At 39.6% G+C, this 24,548-nt stretch overlaps 1 protein-coding gene across 1 annotated transcript; it reads left to right on the forward strand.

Annotated features, from left to right (window-relative positions):
• Window positions 1–137: 137 nt before the first annotated feature.
• Window positions 138–23,323, forward strand: EIF4E (eukaryotic translation initiation factor 4E). The gene is made up of 7 exons (XM_068942039.1): window positions 138–518; window positions 10,584–10,690; window positions 12,839–12,934; window positions 14,954–15,017; window positions 17,081–17,194; window positions 19,801–19,940; window positions 22,085–23,323. The coding sequence occupies exons 1-7, from the start codon at window positions 501–503 to the stop codon at window positions 22,197–22,199; spliced, it is 654 nt and encodes a 217-aa protein (XP_068798140.1). The 5' UTR covers window positions 138–500; the 3' UTR covers window positions 22,200–23,323.
• The last annotated feature ends 1,225 nt before the right edge of the window (window positions 23,324–24,548 follow it).

The following is a 24,548-nucleotide window of genomic DNA, read 5'->3' on the forward strand; positions in this document are numbered from 1 at the left end:
CCCGGTAGAGCAGCGCTGTCCCACGCTACCTGCCGACCGCTGCCAAACGCTCGGCGCCGAGCCGGGGCGAGGCCACCGTTATTTTACAGACAGGGCTCGCGCGCCGCGGCCAACGGCCGCCCCCCGCGCCGCCCCGCAGCATCACGGGACGGCGCCGCGCGGCGCATTGTGCGCGCGGGCGGCGCCCCGCGCAGCGCCCCGGCGCGGCCGCTAGGGGTCAGCGCCCGCCTCTTCCTCCCCCATGTGACTGCGGCTCGCCGGCCAGAGGGAGGGCGAGCGGCTCCCGGCCTCCTCCGCGCTCGGCGCCTACAGCTCCCAGCAGGCGCCGCGTCCCGCGCGCCGCCCTCCCGGCGGCCCGAACGCCGGAGCCTCCCCTCCCCCGTCCCAAACGGCCGCCTGGCTCACGTGACCGCGGGCCAGCCAACCGGGTTTGAACCTGTTTTTTTTTTAATCCGCCCCTTCCCCTCCCCGCAGCGCTGGTGCGATCAGATCGATCTAAGATGGCGACTGTGGAACCGGTGAGTGTTTCATTCCCTTCTCCCGCCCGCCTTTCTCTCTCCTTCCTCCGCCTCCCCTTGCCCGCGCTGCGGCTCCCGCGGCCCCGGCGGGCGCGGCAGCGGGGAAGGGGGAGAGGGCGGGGGCGGGGGGGCGGCGCCGGGGCGATGGCGATGGCGATGGGGCCGGCGAGGAGCGCACGCACGGGGACGGGGCGGGGGGGAGGGGGAGAGGGAGACGAGGCGCGGCGCCGGCCTGCGCGGCGGGGAGGGAGGGAGGGAGGGAGGGATAGGCCGAGGCCCTGCGCGCGCGCGCCGCCCGCACCGTTGCGTCTGTGCCGTCACCGGCGCGTGGAAGAAACGAACCGACCGTTGGGGTGGGGTTGGGGGGTGAGGGGGGCAGGGCGGGCGGGCGCGCGGCCTGCGGGTAGCGGTGCTGGCTGCCGCCGTGGCGCCCATTGTGTCGCGGCGGGGGCGGCCCCGCGGCTCCCCGCCGGCTGTGACCTTGCCGCCCTCCCGAGGCGGGGGGGAGGGGGGGGGCGGAAGGTGAGGAGAGGAGGAGCAGCCAGCCCGGGCGGGCGGCGGCAGCAGCAGCGGCGGCGAACGGCCCCCGCGGAGCCTGGCGGGCGGCCCTCGGCCGCGCTCCGCTCATGTGGCGGGGTGGGGGTGGCCATGTTGCTTTCTGCCGCAAGGAGCCGGCGAGTTAGGACTTTTCCTGTCACTTCAGCGATCGCCCGTCCCTCGCCAGGATGCGTGCGTGCACCCTCACGGCCATGTAGGAGTAGCAAAGGTTCAGTTCCAAGGCTGCCGTAGTATTTCAAAGCTAGTGGTGAAAGATGCCTTGTGCTTAGGCGATACGCAGTCGCTAACCTGGGGTGGGGTGAGTGTCTCAAACTGAGTAGTTATGCTGCTCTAGATTTAGGCAACCGAAAAAGCGATGTTGCTGCTCAGATTCAAGATGTGATGCAAACACTATTCCCTTTTATCATCTGATGTCACCTTTCTGGTCTAAGATCGTATTTTTGTTGGAACTTTCTGTAGGCTAATTTCTGTAAAGTGTTTAATTATTAAACATTTTCTTCCCTCTCTGTGTGTGAAGTTGTGTTCATAAAACTACACAGTGTTTCATAATTACTGTCCCAACCTGCACTTCCCCTAAAGAATTGAAGCAGAGCTGGACACGGTCTGGTAACTGTCAATCTAATTGTACACATTCGTGTATCATGGGGAACAGAGTGTGGAAGACCTTGTGCTAGTGTTTGGAGAAAATGAGAGATTTAAGGATGGGTGACTTGTTCCTGCTTCTCACCTACAGTGCCTAAATAGCCAGTGCATGCTTTGGAGAGGCCTTTAGATAGAAATACTTAACTACAAGAATCAGTTTGCTGTTTTTAAATACAGACATCTTAGTTTGCCAGGGAGACAGTCTTAAGGGATGCTGGTCATACAGTTTTCTTTCCTGAACAACAAAAAAAAAACCTTTACTTACAAGAAAGACCAACGTTGGTCATCAGTTATGAATTCCTTGACTAGTGGTTCTGAAGTAGAAGAAAATCGATTGTTAGCGAGCTGGAGCACCAGCAGCAGCCTTCCCATGTTCTTCAGCCACAGTCTCAAACACTTATTTTTACTTCTGATAACTGATCTTTCCAAGCCTAAGCCCATGCTTTTGAAGGAGAGAGCTTCATGTCTCGTGTGTTTTGTGACTGTCATGGGGCTTGGCAGGTGTTGTGATAAGTTATTTGTAATATTGATAGCCACTAGAAATTGAAACAATACTAAAGGCATGTTTCTGTGGCTCTCTTGGCTGCAGTGCTGGCATACGCCTGTCCCCACACTGTTCTCTCCATTGTTTTTGCATGTTTGTGTGGTCGTATGTTGGGCTAGATCTGGGGCCTAATTTAGACAAAAATAAGCAGTTTATTTTGCTACACCATTTTCCAGTAGGATTAGTTCCCAAATCAGGTTTAACCTGGAGTGACGTATTTGTGCTGACCCAGTAAAAGTAGAAGACAAGGCAATGCTTAAGACAGTTTAACTGACCTGTTGTTGACAGTTCTGCCATAGATCAAACATGAAGGAAATATAAGCTATGCTTGGTTATTTTCAAATGTATTTAAATAATACCCTTTTTATGCTTTTACTCTTAGGTGGCTCACACTTCTAAGCTTAAATTTGAGCTTGCATAGTGGCTAAAATCATAGATGGCCGCTGTTGCAAAAATAGTGCATGATTTGGAGTTGAGTAGTTTAGTTGAATGTGTGGTTAGGAGTTTGATTACTTCGTGAACATATGGAAGCCTTTCTATTGCTGACCTTCAAAATCTGGACCTAGGTTTGAAGAAATGTGTCATACTTTAGTAAACATCTTACAGTAAGACTTACTTTGCAGTAAGTATTTTATGTAACTGAAAAGTAACCAGCTTCACTGGTTTTCATACTTAAAGGGAGAAATAAGCTAGGGAATGAAAGAACAGGGAAATGTGAGATAGCCCTCTTTGCCCTCAATGGTAAGTAGTAACTTTTGGTGTTGCTTCCCTAGTATGCAAATGTATCTTAGGCAACGCAGAAGGTTATGAATGTCTCTTTAAGCGGGATACTACTGAAATCAATGATTCTTCTAATACTTTCTTGTTTTAAATGTTGAGAGTATGGAAAAGTATTCTTGGAACTAGTTAGGAATGTTGAGGCTTCAGGTTGGGGTACTCTGAAGAGTTCTGTGGAAGTTTCTAAGAAATGCAAGCTTACTGTAAGTAAAGATAAACCTGTTCTACTGTGATTCACATCTCCACTGCAAGCAAAAACTTAAGCCTCTGGAAAAATTAAAGGATAAAACTGTCAGTTTATCTTTTGCTATCCAGATAGCTTCTCTTATAAGACTATGCTGTCTGAGTCTGCCAGAATATGCAGGAGCGTTTCCTGTATTTCAGAGATTAGTGTGTAGTCACTTTTTGGAGCCTTTGAGAATTAAATGTGATCAGATAACAGTGTACAAAAGTCCACAAAGTCAATAACAAAACTGATAGTAATGCTTTAGTAAACAGTAGTTTACCAAAGGTGACTTTATAATTTAGCTAAGCAAAGACCATAACTAGGAAGTGCACGGAAGTAAATTATATGTGAGCATCTGATCCCTCATCCCTCAACTGGGAAATGAGCATTGTGGTTCTTTAATTTTTGTTTCATGGCAGTTTTTCTATTTAAACAAATCAAGTGTTGTGATTTTAACTCTACATTCTAAAGGGAAGATATGCAGGTGAAATTCTTCATTTGTTTGATATATAACTTGAAAAACACTTGCTTACACGGCCAGTTGTGGATAGGTAGGATTTAGAGCTAAACAGGTCCTTCTTTAAATTAAGCTATTATTTCTAGAGGTTAGTATACATTACAAACAGTGGTGTATAGCCTCAAAATTTTGGGGACGTTCACTTCAAAATAGCTCCTAAAATTAAAGGCACACTGAAAGGTTTTCTTTTGTATTAGTGACAGGCAGTCTGCATGTGAATTAAGCACAGGACAGGTTCAGCCTTAGACTTAACCTTACTACTAGATATTTCTGCCCTAATGTTTTTAGTGACCTGCTGTGGTTGAAAACACTATCAGTATTCAGGTGTGGTATGGTGAACTTGGTTGCTTGCTCATTGCCTTTTCCTGAAAGGTAGGATATAAACCTATCTCAAATGATGTTTAATAATCGAGAGCGTCTATTGTAAGCTGCCTTTCTAATTGTAGATTACCTTTCTGACTTAATAGAAAACTTTCTCTAAAACTTTAAGAGGAGGAAGATACTGGATGTCTCAAGGCTTCTTTTTTGAGGAGGTGTGTAGGCCTGTTTTGTGACATAAACATTTTTCTAAAAGGATTTTAAGAAAGCACATTTCACATAGCATGTAAAATAAATCTGAAGCTTATATAAGCTAATTCCTAAAAATAACATAGGAGACTGGGTAGTACTGAGTTTAATGGTAGGAGCTACAGGTACAGCTACTGTGGTACATGGGAAATTTGGATGAGAAAATGTGACCCTCTTGGCAGCTTCATAATGATCAATGTGGACTTCAAAGCAACAGAGGAGAGAATCAAATGAAGGATGCCTGTAGAGAGCTTACAGTGTGAAGGGGGAAAACAGGATATAAAAATGAATTGAAGTGACTCTTCCTCAGTTACACAACCTGTCTTTCATTTTTTCTAAATGATATTCTGAAGTCAAGGTTAAACAAAAGTTTGGAGAGAATTTTTAACTTATAGTCACTCATCTCTTAAAATCCTAGAGTCTAGTCCTATTTACAATATTCTTATTGTGAGGGTACTAAATGTGTGGAGTTTCATGTAGTCTACAGATTTGGGTCCTGTGTAACATAAGCATTTTAAAGCTGCCTAAAAATGGCAGTTGTCCTTGATTTTTACGCAGCGCACATAAGGCAGAAAATCTGCAACTGTGTAATGTTTTTTCTAAATGTGGAGAGCAGTTGTTTAAAATTAGTCTTTTTAATTAGTCTTTTAAATAGCGCTCTTCAGATTCTTACATTCAGTGCTCTGTGTCTGAATAATTTGTATATATTGCATGCTTTGCAGTAGTTATCCCACTGGTATGTCCAGTACTTTAGTTTTTTGTGATTGAAGGCTGAACACTTCAACATGTATTCATTAAAATTGTTTTAAATTAATTTCTAAAGACTGAAAGTGTCTTAAGTCTTCAGCTGAGGAAATAAAGTACCGTGCTTAGCTGGAAGAGCGGCTCAAAGTATTTCAGACTCGCAATAATTAAAGGTGCTTTTTTACCTGGTGTGTGTGTGTGTGGGGGGGGGGGGGTGGCGCAGAATTAAGTATTAGATGCTTTGTGTCCCTTGAGTCATCTGAGCTGCCCTGGTTCTCAACAGTTCTTTGGAAATCTTTGTTCTCTTGTCTGGTATCTTAGAACTCACAGAATGTTAAATTTGAAACTAATCTTAACCTGTGTAGACTTCATGTTCCAGTGTTGAAGGCAGCAGCACAATGCAAACAACTTTTGTGAGCGTGAGGTATGGTAACACAAGGGCAGACTGCTTACCAAGCTAGGAAAAAACAGCTATTAAAGTATTTTGATACATCTTGTAACTTTTTTGCGAATTAGAGTCATGAGGTGGTGACTTAAATCTTGAAAATCTGCCATTACATTTAAGTGTATGTAACCACTGTTTCAGAAGTCTAAAGACCCAAGGATATTTACAGCCCTTTTGAAGCCAAGATAATTGTTATGAAAACAAATCAGCATGCTGCCCCCTCCTACATCTTCCCTGCCCCCCCACAACCCCCCAAAAAACAAACTGAAGGAAGTGTATGCCTTTTCTTATTTAGTCTCTTGTTCTGAGAACAGCAGTCCTCCTGTGCACATGTTGCATTTCTGTTCTAATGTTGTGGGATGTCGCTCAGTAGAAATAGTGTCCTGTGCTTGTGTTCTAATAGTAAATGCCTTTCTAAAGATCTCTGGAGTTCTAAGTAGTACCTCTGTGGTCTGGGTAGTTGCTCCCTAATAGGCCTTGTTGTAGCACTACTAGAAAATTTTTCTCCCATCCTGCTGTCTGGAAACCTGTGTAACACTGAATAACTTGTAACAGGTGGCTACTGGTACCTCTGTTGCAGCCAGTAAAATGCATGCTGTATTTTTACCTCTGTATGTTCATTCACTATTCAAACTTGCATATTAGTTCTTGAATCCCTGCTGACTGAAGGAATAAATCATTTGCTTTCTGTTTTATTACAGCCTGCAACATTTGCTTGTGGGTGTATTTCAGCCCCTTTATTGTCTGGAACGCTTTATTCAGATAAAGAGCTCTTGATTTTGTACTTTGAGTTGCTATCCCAGTTGTAGTGTAGTAATAGTCATCTTCAAGAAGCATGAGCACCAGGAGATAAGTTGCACTCTTTAGTTGCACTCTTCCCCCCCCCCCCCCCCCCAGCTCTCACAAGTCTAGGGATAAATGCATTTTTCTCATTTTGTTGGAAACCCTTAACAAGAAGGTAGAAGCTGTTAGATCTAGCTTATTTTAGTTTAAGTCAAGACAACTTTGGGAGTTGTTTCCACTAGTGGATTTTCTGTCTTTTACCAAAAATGCGTAATAGTGATAACACTTAGGTCCCAAAAGGGCATAACTTACTAGTCCTCTTAACTGGACTTCCTAAACATCATCTATAGGCTATTAAATGACATGAATGTGGTATGGGCAGCATTTGAAAACACTAGGAAATAAACAGCACCTACAGTAAGAACTGCTTAATCAGGTGGGACTATTTATGAGTGCAGGTAGCTTGACTAGGTTTATTTCCTGCCTTGGTGACTCGCACACCTTCCTTTGATATGTTGGTTGTAATGTACTGTGGAGAAAGAGTAATGGTACCAATTAAATCTCCAAGTGTCAGAATCCTGATAACGTGCAGATATGCACAGTCATTAAATGCCAAGTAGGCACATGTTTCAGACTTCTGCAAGTTGATTCCCACATCAAAGTATGTGGGTAATGAATAAATGTCACTTTTAATTATGTGCTGTATTGTGTATGAGGAGTAGGACTGGCCATATGAAGCCTTCCAGTTTAGCTGGTATTACTACCCTATTTGCGTATATCTATTTTAAAAGCAGCAGGCATACTGATGGTTTAGTTTAATAGTAGACTCAAAGTCAATTTTAGGTTAAGGAATACATTAATTACGAGCAATACTAAAGTGTTGCGAGAGATTTTAAATCTGGCAGTCCAGAAACTGCTGCTGGAGTCCGTCTGGCTTTAATAAATTAGTAGAGCAACTGGAAGACTTTACGGTATGAATCGGTAACATGTGTACACTATAACTTTAATTGATGTGATATTTATAGAAACTTCTAAAACCTGCTTGTTGCATACTTGTGGTTTGTTGTAGAATTTCGGTAGCTGGACATCAGAAATGGACTTTGAATGTCACTTAGTGAACTTGCACACTATGACTAATGATGAGAAATGCTTTATTATGTACCTACTTTGGCTTGATGGTTAGAAGAGCGAGCTGAAAAGAAATGGGAGCCAGTATGATTAACCAGCTAAAAATGAAAATAGTCTTACCCTACAAGTACTTGTCCTATTTTTGTTTTCCAGGATGGCAGTGGGCAATGTAGTTAACAAACTGCTTTAAACTTGCATCTGAGGAAAACTACAAAACAGTTTTGTAGTAGAAAGCTCTGCTTCCAACTTTATTTGTTTTTTCTTCCAAGTTTGTTATAGCACGTACACCTGAATTTATCCTTGATGGCCAGCCTTGTGATGAAAAACCTCTTGCTACTGGATTAGTTCTTCAGGGGAGTTGCTTCATCCTGCATCAAGATGATAGTTAGCTAGACCTTGGAAGTGAGTTGTCATGCGCTGTTTTGGACAACAGCTTGCAATAATGGTTAAGCTGGGTTTCATTACTGCTCTATAGCTTTCAAAATATCATAAGCTACTTGTTTTAGTTCAGCCACCACAGTAACATTTGTGCGGAGTCATATGTCTTCTGTTTGTCCAGATAAAGGTCCTTGAATACCAGTTAGTTACCTTATGAATGGTAGCTATTGGTACATTGGGCAGGTGTTGAGGATCATTGCATGTTTCTTGCTGTCATATGCAGGTGCTACCTTAATCCTTTCTGATGTGTTCTTGTATTACAGATTTGTGAAATTGCATTTATTTATTAGCCCTGCATTTGCTTTGTAGCTTTGCACTGGTTCTTTCAGAAGTACCATGACAATCTAAACTGGAAGAGTGTAACCAGGAAGACTTTAGGATTAGCTCTTTGAATATTGAAAACTATTTGCTGAGCAGATAGGAATGAGACGCTCAGTAGAATTACTTTCGGAAGAGTTTCCAGACTGTGATACTCTGCATTCATCAAAAGTCTATTGGATGTCAAAAATCTTTAGTGCAATGATCTTTGTAATTCAATTGCAAATACTAAATGTCACAACTGCTGAGTATTGTGCATAAAAGCAGACATTATCACAACATCTAGTACTTGTTTTTTCTTTCAAAATATTGACCACATCTTTCTGCTTTGTTGGTATTTGCAAATGAAATATTTCTAACTTATGCTATTACATGAAGTCCTCGAGGAGTGACACTTGCATTGTCATTATGTGAACTTTTTGGCCTTTCTGTTGTGTAATGCCGATTATTATAAATCGGAGGAGGAAATGTCAACAGGTTGGTTTGGTGTCTTTTGACAGCCTTTGTGCACTGACCATCTTAGTTTGTTCTGTGGGGTTCTTTTATATGATTAAAGGGAAAGTGAATTTTTGATTGCATTAAATTTAAAATAGATGAGGCAACACTAGAGATCTTACCCTAGATGGAACTTGAAGCATTTATAGGTATTCTGTTTAAGTTTTTTTCAAGAACTGGTTTTTTTTTATTGTTATTGCCCTGAAGAAGATTTGATAGACTCTTAAACACTACCCACTACTGTGGATTTATCAGTGATGTTCCTTATTGGACTCCTCAGTCTTTAGTTTTATTAAGAAAAACAGAGGAAGGAAATTGTACTACTTGCCCCTTGAATTATGTTAAAATCAAAGTAGTGTCCTAATTGTCACTGCTTCTGTTGAGCCTTTTTGTTTCAGTCTTTTCTCTGAATGCAGGAGCATGTGAAAGTGCTTCTCAAATTGAGAGAGAGAGAGAGATATATATATAGCATTTTAGCTTTTTGAACTGAATTTTGCTAGGTGAACTGTTAAACTACAGCATACTTGATTATTTTTGAGCATAATAGTGTAACTTCTCTCAAGTAAAGCACAACATAATGTTTAATTAAATATATTGATTATAAAAGGAAAATCTCTATTGAGTCAGATCTGTAGGTGTCACCAGAAAAGGTGGCTCACTGGCATTGTGAAGGTTAAGAAGTGTTTGTGTTATCACTTCAGATCCATTCCACTCTTCATCAGCTTAAGTGTTGACGAACTGAGAACCTCAAAGATCTGAGTAAACTACTCCATGAATGACATGACTTAGCATAACGTAATCCAGTTTTACCTTGCTTTATTAAGACCACAAAGTCTAAATTCAGTTTTGAGTACTATTTTTGTATTGTTGCACTTAGGAACGTGTAGAGTATTTGGGTCTGCTGTAGTTAGTACTTGTTTGTATTACGGAAGTGCTGTTTTTGCGCAAAGTCAGCTGTATAGGCTTTTTTGTGTTAACCGTAGGGAAGGAGCTATAGTCTTCGTTCCTTGTCTCTGCAATATTCTGGCAAGGATTGCAAATTAGGGAGAGATGGTGGTAACTAGATGGAACATTTGGCCTCACAATAAAGCTTTGTGTTCCCTGGTTTGAAGGAATGGCATTAGAATTTCAAGCCTGACACGGTGGCTTCTAGAACTGAATGACAAGCTTGACGGGTTCACGTGCAATGGGAATGAATTATGTCACTTTGTGTTAAAGTGTATTTGATGTCTCTAGCACTTTCTCTAGTGATTTGAAAAATGATACTTGGAATCAGTCTAACCTACAGTAAACTATAGGTATAATTCAAGTTTAGTGTAGTTTGAAATCTGTTTGTTTTTTATTAGACCTGAGAGTTCTAGTCATGTCTCAAATTGGTAATAACACACTAGTCTTCTGAATAAGTAAGGGCTGTGTATTTGTTTTCAATTATGCTTTGTCAGAAATAGATCAAAAATAATTCGCATTTTTCTTCTGAAACGATTACTATTTTGGGGAATTTATAGGGATGCCTATTCAAAATAATAGCTTATAGTGTATTCCTGAAATATCTCTCAGAACTTGAGACAAATGTTAAGTTGTTTTCTGAGAACCTCTCAGAAAACAAGACAAATGTGAAGTAAACCACACTGGAAACAAAGTGACACAGGAAGTAAATCGGTGAACAGCACAATATGAATTCCTGCAGTTAGTATCAAAGACCTGTTAGGATGCTCATGAATAAAGGGATGCAAATAGTGTGCTTCTGTGAGGTGATTCAGGCCCATAATCCAAAATGAATTAGAGGAACTCTTAGTTTCGGCCTTTTTAAAGTTACTTCAAAGAATTAAATTACTTTAATAAAATTGAGAAGGAACAAATTAGTAACTTATTTCCTCAAACAGGAAACCACTCCCAACCCTCAGCCTTCAGAAGAGGAGAAAACCGAGCCAGCACCTAGTCAGGAGGTTGCCAGCCCTGAACAGTATATTAAGCATCCACTACAAAACAGGTAAATAGTATGGAAGTATGATGGTAATTTTGTCAAGGAACCAAGCGTGCCTATGGCTTTACGGATGCTCTCTTTACCTTGCTTACCTTTTCTTGCAGTATTTTGTGATCTGTCAATGGTGGTTTTGAGATTTTTACCATGAACGAAGCTGCAGAGCAAACAGAATCTGATCGTGTTGTAGTTTAGAGTATTTTCAAATAGTGTTGTTACAGAAGTTGAAATCTTTAGCAAATTTTTGCTGGGCAGCCAGGAAGTTCTGCAGCCAGGTACTGGAAAAGAGCAGTCCTCCTTTTCAGTTGGAGACATGTTGTCTGATGCACTTCAGAAGAGATTGATACCTGAGATGAAGCTGCTGTCAAGCAGAACTAAAACCTTCTGTTCTGCCTCATTCCAGCTATTAAGGTGCCAGAGGTAAAGGCCTCTCATTCTTAGTTCTGGTCAAACAAGTCTTAGTCCTTCATATCTGACTATTTTTTCCTCCTGTTTGGTACTGAAACTATTATGGTAGGAGCCATATTCATCAGCTAAAGAGTTACTAGACATGGATGATCTGAGTGGTTGGTTTGTACAGTAATAGTTGTCATTACCCATAGGAAGTACAGCAGAAGAGATGTCCGAAAATATTAAAGCACATATTTGTATCAGTGGGTCATTAAGAAACATTTTTTTTTTTCCTGAGGCATGGAGCAAAAATTTATGGTTAAGAAAAGCTGTAGAAAAAACAAGCCCTCTTAATAAGAATTTTACCAAGAAGCTTTGTACTTGAAAACCTTGACTTGGACTAACTTTTTGCAGTAGAGATTTTTAAGCTTACAAGTTGAAGTCCTTTAAATGTGCACAGAAGCCACTCAGCAGAATACAAATACTTTGAATAGGGCAGCTAAAAAGTCACTTTCTCCAAACTGCAGCAAACTGAAAAGCACTGGAATGGTAAGTACTTAGGTTGGTAAATACTGCCTCAGAGTAGGCACCTTTCACCAAATGGTCCATTATTTTTCACGTTCTTGGGGCAAGAGTGAAGAACCAAGTGCACAGTAGTGCTGTACCTCAGTAACACTATACTGTGTACATTCCATTCTCCCCTCTTGTTTCTCCCTCTACTTTTTCCTTCCCTCTTTTTCTTGTAAGCACTTTGATTATATTGTTACTGATGCTGCCTTACGAGTTGTAGTGGGACCATAACTGGTAAATAGTAGACTTTTAAAACTAGGTTTGAAATGTCAGGAAAGGTCTCAAAACAATAGATGGACGCTTTGCAACTTCTTAAATGCTCTCCTGTGAGAGAAGATAAGCCTACTCTAGTTCTAATTTATGGGATCTCAGAACTCCTGGAACTGTCAAAATGAGAAAGAAACTTGTTTGGCTACATGCCTTATCTGATAATTTCATTCCAGCATTTTAAACAACGTTCTTTAGATCCACAAAGAGCATCTCTTCTGTTCATTCCGAGTGTGTGTAATGGTTCAGTTTATGCGCTATTTTGAAATTTGTGTTTAGTGGAGACTGTTGGAAATTGTGCGAGAAACTTCCTCTTAGTGTGGCCTTGATGTATACAGATTTAAAAACTTAAGACAGAGTTGAAAAGCTGATGTTCTTACAAAGATTGTTGCCATTTATAAGGTTGAAGCAGCTTCCCTTTCTTAAACTTATGTTCTAATACATGAATGCTTGGGAAAGCTTCATGGTATGTATGGGTTTTGGACTGATCTGAGGTAACTGGCTTTTGTAACCTTTACAAAGAAAGTACTGGAAAGGGAGCTGCGCTCCCAGTCTGAATAGTTGGCATTGTTTTAGCCTATAATCAATATCTGGGGTACAAGATAGCAGCTTACAAGTGGCAACAAGTAGAAATGTCTGAGGCTTAGAGGTTTAAAGTCTTGGAATTGATCATCAGAAGTATTTTAAATATTTATATAAATGGATTGATCAAATTTCCCACGTGTCTTTTAACTGTAAAACAAACATTGTTGACTTGTTGGGAATTGAATTTGAGAACTTAATTTCTCAACTAGCCCATCGAAAATAGGCTTCCATGCTAATAGTCTATTGAATTTACAATTAGTTTGGGTATAATAACTTCTAATAGCATTTTATTTTTAATATAATTTAATTTTTATATACTAATATTCTGTATTCTCGTTTCTTTAGATGGGCGCTCTGGTTTTTTAAAAATGACAAGAGCAAAACTTGGCAAGCGAATCTTCGTCTGATCTCAAAGTTTGATACTGTTGAAGATTTTTGGGCGTAAGTAAACGTTTTCCGATCTGACTGATAATCCTGGTGCATGTTGGTGAAGTCTATGCCAAAGTCGGAAAGTGTAAAGAAGATACTTCATTAACTGCAGCTGTCAAGCTTGTAATCTGAAATTTGTTTACAAAATTGAAGGTGAAGTCTTACCCCATTCTTCATAATCTCATAGAATATGCAGCCTTTTGAATTAAGTGTGACTGGAGAAGTTCTTTTAGTTTCAGCAAAACACATTTTGCTGATAACACTGCTTATAATTATACATACACGACATAAATGTAGAAAACTGTATTTATGTAGCAGCTATCGGATGCTAACATGAATTCGTTAATGCTCAGAGCAACTGATTGTCACTACCTGGGCCCAGATCTCTCTACTTGGTTAAATTGTCCCAGACAGCTGGCTCACTTCAGATATGCAAGAGTGTCTGAATCTGGAGCATAGTACTTGGAGACTGATGAAAATTAACAACAGCATCCTTGAAAACTTCATTAGAGGTTACAGAAGAAACTGCCTTTGTTCTGAATTGAAGGTCTGCGAAAGCACGACCTTCTTGCTGTCAAACAGCAAGAACAAAGCCTTAAAAGGGAGGCCTGTGCCTTCCAAAGATTTGCTTCAGCTGAGTTCAGATGGCTCACTTGTAAGATTTTTGCCTGCCATAATGATGGCTACATGGAGGAAAATGTGCTATGCAAGTGGCATGAGATTAAGGATGGAAAAAATGCATTATATACTTCATCTTTCTTAGTGTGACATGCTGCATTGAGTGGTAGGGTTGTAAAAGTTTTGGTTGTGTACCACCTTTTGGATATGAGCACTAACTGAGGGTTGGTCTCTCTAAATGTGGAAAAATGAGACCTATCAACCCTATAGTACCAGCAGGGCAGAAATAGAGTTGCCAAAGGTATTGGACAAGTGCTTTATCTCTGCAGTCATTGGAGGGGAACAAGGTTCGGTTCTTATAACCAGCTTTTGTATTCTTACTATGGGAGTGACTGAGTAAACAGTACTTTGCAGCCTGGAGGTATTTGGGAGGCTAAATTGTTTGAAGCTGGTTATTAGAGTTGGTTAAGGATAAGTCTTGAGTTCATATATAACCAAGATCTGACTGGATAACTAAAAGGACTTAACCTCGATGTTTCTAGTCAAGGTGTAAAATCAGTCACAACTAGTTGAGAAGTTACACCTCCGTTGTAGTCAGAGTGGGAAATAGATAGGTTTTAGGGGGAAACTACTAAAAATAAGGTGAACTTAAAGGAGTGAGTGAAGCTGTTAAATCTAACTCACTTTCCAGTTCCTGTGTCTGATTTCTAGTTGTTAGAATAGGTTCCTCTTTCCCGTTGGACTATGCTGCAGGAGGACACTATTGACTCCTTTGACTTTTTTTTTTTTTGCTCTAAATTGCTTAGTGGTGAATTTAATTCTGGACAGAGCATATATCTTACATTTTGTTTTTGGTCTTCTGTTCTTGCCTTTTGAATCTGTATTTCAGTTTTAAATAGCAGGCCTACAGCCTTCAACCTTCAGATATCATATTAAATGATCATCAAGTTGAATAGTCGTCTTAAAATCTCTTTGCAGAAAGAATAACCTTAGAAACAGAAACCATTATCCTTATTCTGTGTGTGTGTGTGTGTGTGTATATATACACACACATATATAGAACACATGCACATACTCTCACAACTTTATTTGCTGCTATGAAAGTTTGGTGATGTATGCTTCTAGTGACTTTTATTCAGAACTAGATTTAAAAGAAGCAGTGGGATTTCTGGAATATACTGTACTATAGGAACCTAGCAGGTATTCATAAGCTAGTTTCTGTTCTGCTTCTTTAAACCCAAAAGATATTAAAGTAATGCTTTTGTATTGCTGAAAAAAAACCTAGGTAATAGGGTTGCTTCTAAAATAACTTTAATGTTGTTTAATTTTTGTATTTGAAAATGTCTTTATTTCAGGGGTACAAACTACACATTTATGCTTAGTGTTTAATCCTGCTTTTTTTTCCTCCAATAGTTTATACAACCATATCCAGCTCTCTAGTAATTTAATGCCTGGTTGTGACTACTCACTCTTTAAGGTATGCTTCCTAACCTTTTTTCCTTTAGTTTTGGATGTTGATGGATGGTTTCCTGAGTAAGCAAGACACTGTCCAAATATTTTTGCTTCAGATATTTAGCAGCACAGTTGTAAATGTCCTGAAACTGTTACATTTTTAGGAAATGCCAAGCGTAAGCCCTCTGAAAATCAGGCTATTAGTCACTAGTTAAAAAAATGTAAGTACTTGCTTTAAAAATGCACTGTCTGTAAAGTGTGTTACTTGATGCTATGTTTGTCTTCATTTTAGCTTTAAGATGTTAGTGTAAATATCTCAAGCCTCGATTTTTTTATAATAGGAAAGATTTTTCCTGCTCTGTCGTTTGGTTGACATGAAAGGAGTAAAAATGTCTTGGGAGCTTCTTGGGGGACTTCAGGGTTCTCCAGTATTGTTCTTTAGGAACAACATTGACAGGTGCACAAAACTCTTATAATTGATTTTATAACCTCAGTGAAGCGCCATAGTTCTCTATGTGTGAAATAGAAAACTATATCTAAGACTGACACTTTAAGCATGCTGAGGAAGGTAGTTCAGCATTCAAGCTAGCCAATAGGAAAAGTTGAGGAGAAATTATATGTGGAATCCTGCCTCTTGTCTAGAGTGGAGAGCCTATCTGGAGCCCTAAGTTAAAACCTAACTTCTCCCAAGTGCTTCTAACATACAGCTTCTATTGGATTCAGATACGTGAATAATCTCTTTAAGTACCAGTGCTTGCTTCCTCCTTTGCTTCTAAAACATAGCCACTGGCTGGGACTCCTCAGTAGGCTGCATACATAATCTGTAAACCCCTGCAGCTTTAGGCAATGAAGAGGCTCTGTAATGCTTGGCTTCAGGAAGGTAACAATATTTTAGGTGCCTCAGGAGTTTTCCTAGTAAAAACCTCAAGCTGTAGGCTCTTCAGAGGTTAAGAAACATATGGATCATGGTTATTCTTAAATATTTGTTTTAAAATGTTCTTGTCTGAATTCCAAATTCCTCTTTGAGTACTTGTATGTTTTCTGCCATTGGTTTATTGTCCATCAGTAAGAGTTTAATTACTTAAATGCATGGAGCAGGTATAGAAGTGACAACTGCTGCAGGCGTCTGAGATATCTTTCTGTTGTCCTTCAGTCTTGACCTCATGAGAGTTCTTCTAAAGGTGATGAAGTAGTTTGAGCTCTACAGCTGCCCATGAGGATTGTAAATTTGAGAAAGTGAACTGACACCACTTCTGTCCTGCGCATTACGAAACACTTGATTAGTTTTTGGCTGAAGTTCTGTACTGTAGCTCTTTGAAACTGCTATTAAGACACTTCTTATCTGAGTTACTCTGGATGGATGGTTAACCTGCCTTTTTTAAAATGACTTCCATAAAGTGCAGCATAGCTGGTGGATATGGCAGTTGCAGCCAGCTGCTTTACTGGCTCAGCATGTCCAGAGTCATTAAGGTCAGTGCAGCACCACTGATACGAGAATCAGAATGCAATTTGCTTCTAAATGCTGTTTGTGGAGTTTTTGTTTTTTTGAGGGGTGGTGGGCTGAGAGTTTTAAAACAAACAAACAAAAAACAAACAAAAAAAAAACCCACAAAAGCCCCACACAAAACTACTTAGTCTCACCCTGCTTGTGCAGGAGGTCATTGAGAGCATTCCCACTTCGTGTGCAAGTGAAGCACTCGGCCAAAGTTGCACTAAGCCCAAAACTTAAAATAACGTCTCAAGAATGTAACTGACTATTTACTCTCATATAGTGCAAAGTGGATGTTCAATGGATGTTTGACTTTGCTTCTTCTCAGTTTTTTTATGGATGAGAAGTTATTCTCAGTTATTTATGGAATACTACGTAGCCAAAACTCCTGCTTGTATTTTAGTTCTTTCTAGAAATAAAAATTCATTAGAAAAGATGCACTTCTTAAACTTTGCCAATTTTGGTATTGGTGTGAGACTATTTCTGGACAGGTATGTATCTCAAACTGTACGTTTTCCTCAAGTAACTGCTTCAGATATCACTTGTCTTTTGGTTATCCCTTAAAAAAAAAAAAAGTAATTTTTTACTGTGCTTTGCAGGATGGAATTGAACCAATGTGGGAAGATGAAAAAAATAAGCGAGGAGGACGGTGGCTAATTACACTAAATAAACAGCAGAGAAGAAGTGACCTTGATCGCTTCTGGCTAGAGACAGTAAGCACTAAGGCTTTACAAGCACTGTGGCAACTTAAGAATCTTACATGTATATTTAATGTTTGAATTGGTGCGTTCTTCCTGCGTGCTACAAACTGGACTACTGACTTTCTGGCAGCACTGACTGTCCTATATATTCTGACTGACAGGCTGTATTTGAAACACTTTCGGTAGTGAAGTTCACTGTAGCTGTATGCCACTGAATACTTTCTTATAAAGGGCGAAAATAGGGATAACTTTACAGGACTGATTAACCTTTACTGTGCAGCATGCTGCTGGGCATAGCTGTAGAACTACTGGATAATAATACTTTGTCTTGAACATGACCCCCAAATTTATCCTGTTTAAGTGAATATTTTATTTTATTCACACTTCTGCATTCTGTTTGTTCTTGCAAGTAAACAGTTCTCAGGATTTGGTTTTCTTTCAGCAAGTCTTCCAGATTTGATTTTATTCTTCCTGTACTTATACTAAGACTAGAGTAATAGTACAGTCTTTCTATACACTACAGAAATTCTTACCTTTACCATTGCTGTTATCTTTTAGCATAGATTTTTTTTTTTAATCTTAGATATACCTCTAGAGATTATATGGATTGCAGTAAATGTGTTGTGAAAAAGGACAGAACTTTATTGTCTAGGAGCCAACTCAAGACAGCCTAAAGATGCTAAGGTGATCTGAGTTTTAGGAGTCCGGGTTGCAGGCAGTACAATGCAAAACAATCTTACCAGATCTCGGATCTTGCTTTCCTCTCCCCTTGCTTCTTCAAGAGACAAGAGGTATTCTGCCTCTTACCTGAGGGTCATTTTTCCCTCTATCAAAGTAGAGGTATGCAAAATACCACAGCACTTTCCAGGGTAGTTTTAGGTTCTTTATACTGTTATAACTGTTTGAGGAAAGGGTGATGGGCATTATACTGCCAGGCAATGTGATTGCACATGAGTAAACAGTGTGCTATGCTCATTTGGCCTCCTCACCTAAATGCCTACATGAGTCATTTTAACGCTCTGAAGCTATTTCATATGGATTGGAAAGCATGTAGCTAGTCTTATATAGACTTCAGGCTAGAAGGCTTAACTTCTTGTTTAGTAGCAAGTAATGGCAGAGAGCCCAACACCAGTGTGATACATGCACTTAAACAACCTTGTCGCTTTTAATTCCAGCAATTCTTTGTAACAAGCTTTTTCCAGTAAATTTCAAAAGCATATTACCATATCACTCTCCTGTAGAACAAATGTTTATTATAACTTAACAGTCTTTACCACTCGAAACTGTAAACTTCATTTGAGAATGACTTTCCTCTGTTGCATAGAGATCATTCAAGATGTACTTGCCTTTGGTGTTTGTTGAGCATCATAGCCCTCTTTGCCTAGTAGCTATACTAAGGATGTTTACCAGTGATGTTTTAAGTGCGTGTGGCTTGAGCCTAAACATTTATGGCTTTCATTACTCAGTGAATGTGTGCATCCTGCAGTTGGGTGTGTTGTTTAAAGTATGTCTAATTATACTTGATTTATTCAGTAGCATGCTGTGTTCATTTTGTATTTCCTTGATGAAGTCAGCCCTTGCAGCTGTCAGTGATACTGAAAGACCTGCTTTGTTCAGAATCTTGTGAAAAAGTGTTGAATTTCCAAATGTCGAAAGTGATTCTGAAAGATTAATGTAATGGCAGCATATTTAATGTGTACAATGCAAATGAAGTAAACGGGCTTCCATTTTTTTAGGTGACTACTTCAATGTACAGAAGGATTTTAGTACAGAAAGGAGAAGATCAATTTGTCTTTCTAAAAGAACTTCAGTTTTGAATATCTAAATTACTCGTTAATAGACAAATTTAAAGTCAAAGGTTTTAAGCATTACTTGCACAATGTGCGTATTGTACAGGGTTGTGACCTAACTTAACCTGAGATTCCTGAGGTATACCACTAATGCCATTTCGGAACTTTACTGTTAGATCTGCTGGGGGGAAATGTTGTATTATAGTTGTCCACTTGTACTGCTCTTGATGACCGATTCCCACTTAGGAGTCTGTGGGGACTCTGAAGCTTCCTAAATGTGCTGACAGGAAATAACACTTCACTAAATAGCACTTTTAAGTTACAACCTAATTTATCTCTGAATTGGTATACTTCAGAATGGAGGTCAGATCTTATGTAGCTGACACTGCACCAGTAGTTCTTAACAGGTTCTTCTTAGCAGACGAACATAAGAACTTAAGGTTTGTCTATCTGTGTGTTAAGTGTACTTTAGAAATAATAAATTCATTAATTTTTTTTACGTGTTTTAGATTTTTTATGGTGGGGGAGACACTACATAAATGACCAACTCTATCACTTAAAGGTTGCAGCTGCCAGGACAGAAGGAGGAAAAAATGGAAAACTCAAAAGAAATTGGAGGACAGTCTACTGAAACTGAGTTTACATTCACTTACAACATTTCAAATGTTGAAAAGATACTTTGATAAACCACAGATTACTGCTGTATGGCAGGGGGCTATAAGCAGTAAAGCATAATAGTCCTCAAAGTGCTTTATGGACACTGAAGACTACGGAGTTGGGTTCTGACTTTGACCTGCTACCTTTTAATAATGAATCTTTATTTTGTAGCTGCTGTGCCTTATTGGGGAGTCGTTTGATGACTACAGTGATGATGTATGTGGTGCTGTTGTTAATGTTAGAACTAAGGGTGATAAAATAGCAATATGGACAACTGAATGTGAAAACAGGGATGCTGTTACACATATAGGGTAAGTAGTGTGCCTGGTGCCTTGCATAAACATGTGGAATGTAATAATGCATTTAAAGACAGTTTACGTGACACACGATTCCATGCTAAGCCTTCCTAGAGATTTTTGGGCACAAGAAAAACACACTTTTGGCAAAAGTCGCCAGAGGAATGCAGAGCTATATCCAAAGCTCAAGCAACTCAGTACAGAATTGTTTGCATTCTTGTGTGTAGTTTTTATACGCTAGTAACTTCTATGTGCTCTGTCTGTAGTTTGGAAATAATGAAAAATTGAATGCAAGTCTTGGCAAAAGCTTTTCATTTCAGAATGAGGCATTGTAAGTATCCTGTACTGTAGATTCTGTTGCAGCTTGCCAGTTGGTAGAGGTATTGAGTAACTGTAGAGCATTGGTAAGCTTACGCTAAGGAAAGCGGTGGTGCTTACAGACAAGGGAGGGAAAGGTACTGTAAATTTTAAGCCACTAGGATGTCCGTGAACTTGAAAGTAAGCAGGATAGTGATATGTTGTGAACCACTACAGATGGTTTCTCTTGTCTCTGCTCAAATGCAAACCAAATAATTATGCTGGGTTTCATGGATTTGACATGTGTAATAGCATGTTACAGTCCTCACTCTGGTAAGAGAAAATAGTCATCTCTTCTCGGCTTACCATGAGTCTGTGCTAGGGCAAATGCATACTGCTATTGTCTGCGACTTAGCAAGCATTGCTAAAGCCAGTAGACTCCTTCTGCTGTAGTACTGATGCTTTGAAGTTACTTGCTATTAAGTTCAGTCACTGAAGGCCACTTGAATATTTTCCGTGGTTTGTAGTTGTCTTTCCAGCTTAGCACATCTGTCTTAGGCTAAACCTCTCAGTTGTCAGGCATAGTAGTGGGCTAACACTCTTCACTTACTGGATGGCTCTCTAGCACATTGCTCAGCTAGGCCATTATGAATCCACTGGGGTCTGCCTTGCTTAAAGTACCAATTTAATTGCTGTACGATATTTTTTGACTTGGAAGGTGAGTGATAAACAGTGGACATGCTGAACTGTGGTTCGCACCCTTTGCTAGTACAGAATAACTATCAAAACTCAGAGACAGAGTGCATTTTAGAATGGCATTAACTGTTAACAGAGGATCTAAGGTAACTCCATTAGAGAACAGTACAAAATTTAAGATTTTGCAGACTGACAGAATGACTTTTTGGTAAGCTGTGTTGACTGTATTGACTCCACTAACTTTATGCTGTCATGTTGACATGACTGCCCAAGAAACTACATGAAGCTTTTATTTAACTGTTAAATTTTAAAATTGGGGCTATCCTGTGAACTGGCACATGATCAGGGAAGGTTAAGACTGGCAACAACTTCATACAGCTCTGTTTTAATTCTGCAGTTGAACAGGTTTGTCCTATGGTTTAGTGAGAGCTTGCAACCTGGGGTCATTCATTGGTAATTTGCATCTCACTCATATGTCCTGTACTAAGAAACAGCAATATGTGTCTACAGGGAGTACTGCTGCCTTTTTTTCTCTTACAACACAAGGTCTAAGCTATTTTCTTCCTGCAAGCTCTTGTTGGGTAGCTGCTGATGGCCAGTACTATAATGAATCTAGTGAGGTCTGCCTTCACTAATGTATTGGCAAAAAGCCTGCTTTCTGTACATAGTTAAATAAAAGACAGCCAGTCCATGTAACTGAAGCATGTGGTGATAAAACTTATTGTGTTCTAGGGAACTGCTGTTTTATTTGGTTCAGATTACCATCTTGGTACTCCTGAAATGGTGGATCAAGGCTTCCTCATAGCCATTTTGTTGCTATATATGGGAATACAACTTGCTGGTGTTAATACCCGCATGAACGCAATAGAATCCCTGTTCTACACTTATGTAGGCCTAGTAATTTTTTGGCAAGACCTTGTCCTGTTTTATCTTAAGTCGCCCTTCATACAGAAGCGTGTGCTGTTTTTTGTTTTTTTTTGGTTTTTTTTGATACAACAAGCTAGAGAAATCACAGGTGTAAGTAAAGGATGTTACACAGGATGTTGTTTCTAAATAGGCAACTTAGCCTCCTTAAGATGGCAGCAGGTCTAAAAGTAGGTGTTGTGTTACTAATCCTTTCCAAAAAGCTTTGCTTAAACTGCTCTTCTATTTCTTTTTTTTTCCAGGAGAGTATACAAGGAAAGATTAGGACTTCCTCCAAAGATAGTGATTGGTTATCAGTCCCATGCAGACACAGCTACTAAGAGCGGCTCCACCACTAAAAATAGGTTTGTTGTTTAAGAAGACACCTTCTGAGTATTCTTTCATAGGAGACTGCGTCAAGCAATCGAGATTTGGGAGCTGAACCAAAGCCTCTTCAAAAGCAGAGTGGACTACATTTAAATTTGATTTCCATCTAAATGTTGCTAAGATTTGTGAGAAGTCTCATTCGCCTTTGTCTTGTACTTCTGTGTTCAATTTTTTTCTATTTGGCTGAAGTAAACATTACCAATCAATTTCAGTACACTTCACCCTCTCCCCTGCCCCCAATCCATAAATATTTTCCTGGCCCACTCTGTAATAGCTTGGTAGAAACATTACTATTACAAAAAACATTTGTTTATCCACAGTATTCAGAAAAGAATTTGCATTTCTGTACCTGCAGGAAACTCTTCTGTTTTACATTTGCATTGTATGCAGTAACATTTTGCTGGTTTGGAAAGAGTATGGTGCATACAGTTTTCTAGCAATTTTTTTATACAGCATCATCTTTGCTGTAACCTATGCTGATGGCTGCTAGATTAATTTATTTGTTTTCCCTATTTGATAACATTAGTGATATTTTGATTTCAGTTGTTTTTGCTCATGTAACATTGAAGAATCTGGGAATATGACAAAGGTGGAATAAACATTAATTTTGTGCATTCTTTGGTAATTTTTTGGTTTTTTTGTAACATCAAAGCTTTGCTACAAATTTATGCATTTCAGTCAAATCAGTGATCTGTTTGTGTGATTTCCTAAACATAATTGTGGATTTTTTTTAATGTAACACCATAATTTACATTCCTTACTAGAAATAGTATGTCTGTTTTTGTATCTTATGCTGTATTTTAACACTTTGTATTACTTAGGTTATTTTGCTTTGGTTAAAATGGCTCAAGTAGAAAAGCGGTCCCATTCATATTAAGACAGTGTACAAAACTGTAAATAAAATGTGTACAGTGAATTGTCTTTTAGACAACTAGATTTGTCCTTTTATTTCTCCATCTATACAGCAAGTATTTGTACTTCTTGTGACAAGGCAGTCTACTGTGGCTTCTGTTGTAGTGTGTCTTCCAAGAAAGATCAAGTCTGGAGCTATAGTTTATTATGTTTATTAAAACTTTTAATAAATCTATTAGATAGCACCCTTAATCAAAGTGAAATTACGTTGATGTGGCTACTGTTTTTTCTTAGTGGCTGGTCCAACTGATTATGCTTTGTGCTGTTTCTCTTTTGACTTTGCACACCAACTGAGAATTTCAAAGGTACATAGGTGGTGCTCCGCTTTCAGGTGAGAACTACAGTAAAAGCACTGAAGTAAATGATTTAACGTTAAATATACAATTGCTACATGAAGTGCAAGTAAAGTGCATTAGAGACACGTCTCTTAAAAACAAAAGTTGGTCAAGAACTAGGTGGCCTGCTATTATATGTCTTGTTACAAAATGAAGCTTTTTCACTGGCCTGAAAGTTCCTGTGGCAATTGTGGATTTGCTTGGCTTGCCAGTTTGGGAGAATTCTGGAGGAGGCCAGTGAATTTAACCTCTGGTTTCGAGCACAGTGTAAGATTTTTTTCGGTTCCACTCTAAAAGTAGAGCGTAAGGCGAATCAATGGTATACTGTTAATTTCTTAGTTGTTTGAGAGTAATGTCCTTTAAGGTCTTGCCAGGGCTATTTAGCTAGTATTCCGTCAAACTTTAAGGCAGATGTTCATTGGGTTTTTGATCTTTAAGTGATAACCCCTTAAAGCAAGTTTTAGTCTCTGGTAATGTAGCTTCAGTTGAATCAGGCTTTTAAATCTGCCTCTGAGTGTTTGTGTGTGAAGGTGGTCTTGGACACTTTTTTGAACATTTTGTAAGAAACGTATGTCTTAAATGGGCATATTTTGATTACACTGAAATTCACTTCTGAATTTTCCTTATGTCCGTTTAAAAGAAGCACTTAAAGTAGGCATCTAATGACACTGTCTTCCATGTCTGTTATTAAGCAGGAATAGATGTTGGAGGTGGAGAGAATTATGAGGCTGTTTGTGTTCTGGCTTCTATGGATTCTGGTGTAACTGGGTGCCTGTCCTGATTCTGCAGTGTGCAAATCAAGTCTCCTTTCCTTTGTTTAAAAGGACCATCTGTAGTAGACTGTAGTATTCCCTGCCTACTATTTCCCAACTTACTGCTTGAATTAGTCATCGTTTCAATTGAAGTAAGCTTCTCAAACTAGATTTCTCTGAACTACTACTGCTCAGTATTGTCAGTCTCAAGTTGAGCAATGTTTTTAATGGCTTTGCTGTTTTCTGGTAAGCAATAGCGTGTATATATCCTAAATCACTAATATCTGTACTCATGGAAAAGTAAATCCACCTCCTGAGTGGTGACACTAGATTGTCTAGGC

The sequence above is a fragment of the Struthio camelus genome, chromosome 4 (genome assembly GCF_040807025.1).
Source record: "Struthio camelus isolate bStrCam1 chromosome 4, bStrCam1.hap1, whole genome shotgun sequence".
Classification (NCBI taxonomy): domain Eukaryota; kingdom Metazoa; phylum Chordata; class Aves; order Struthioniformes; family Struthionidae; genus Struthio; species Struthio camelus.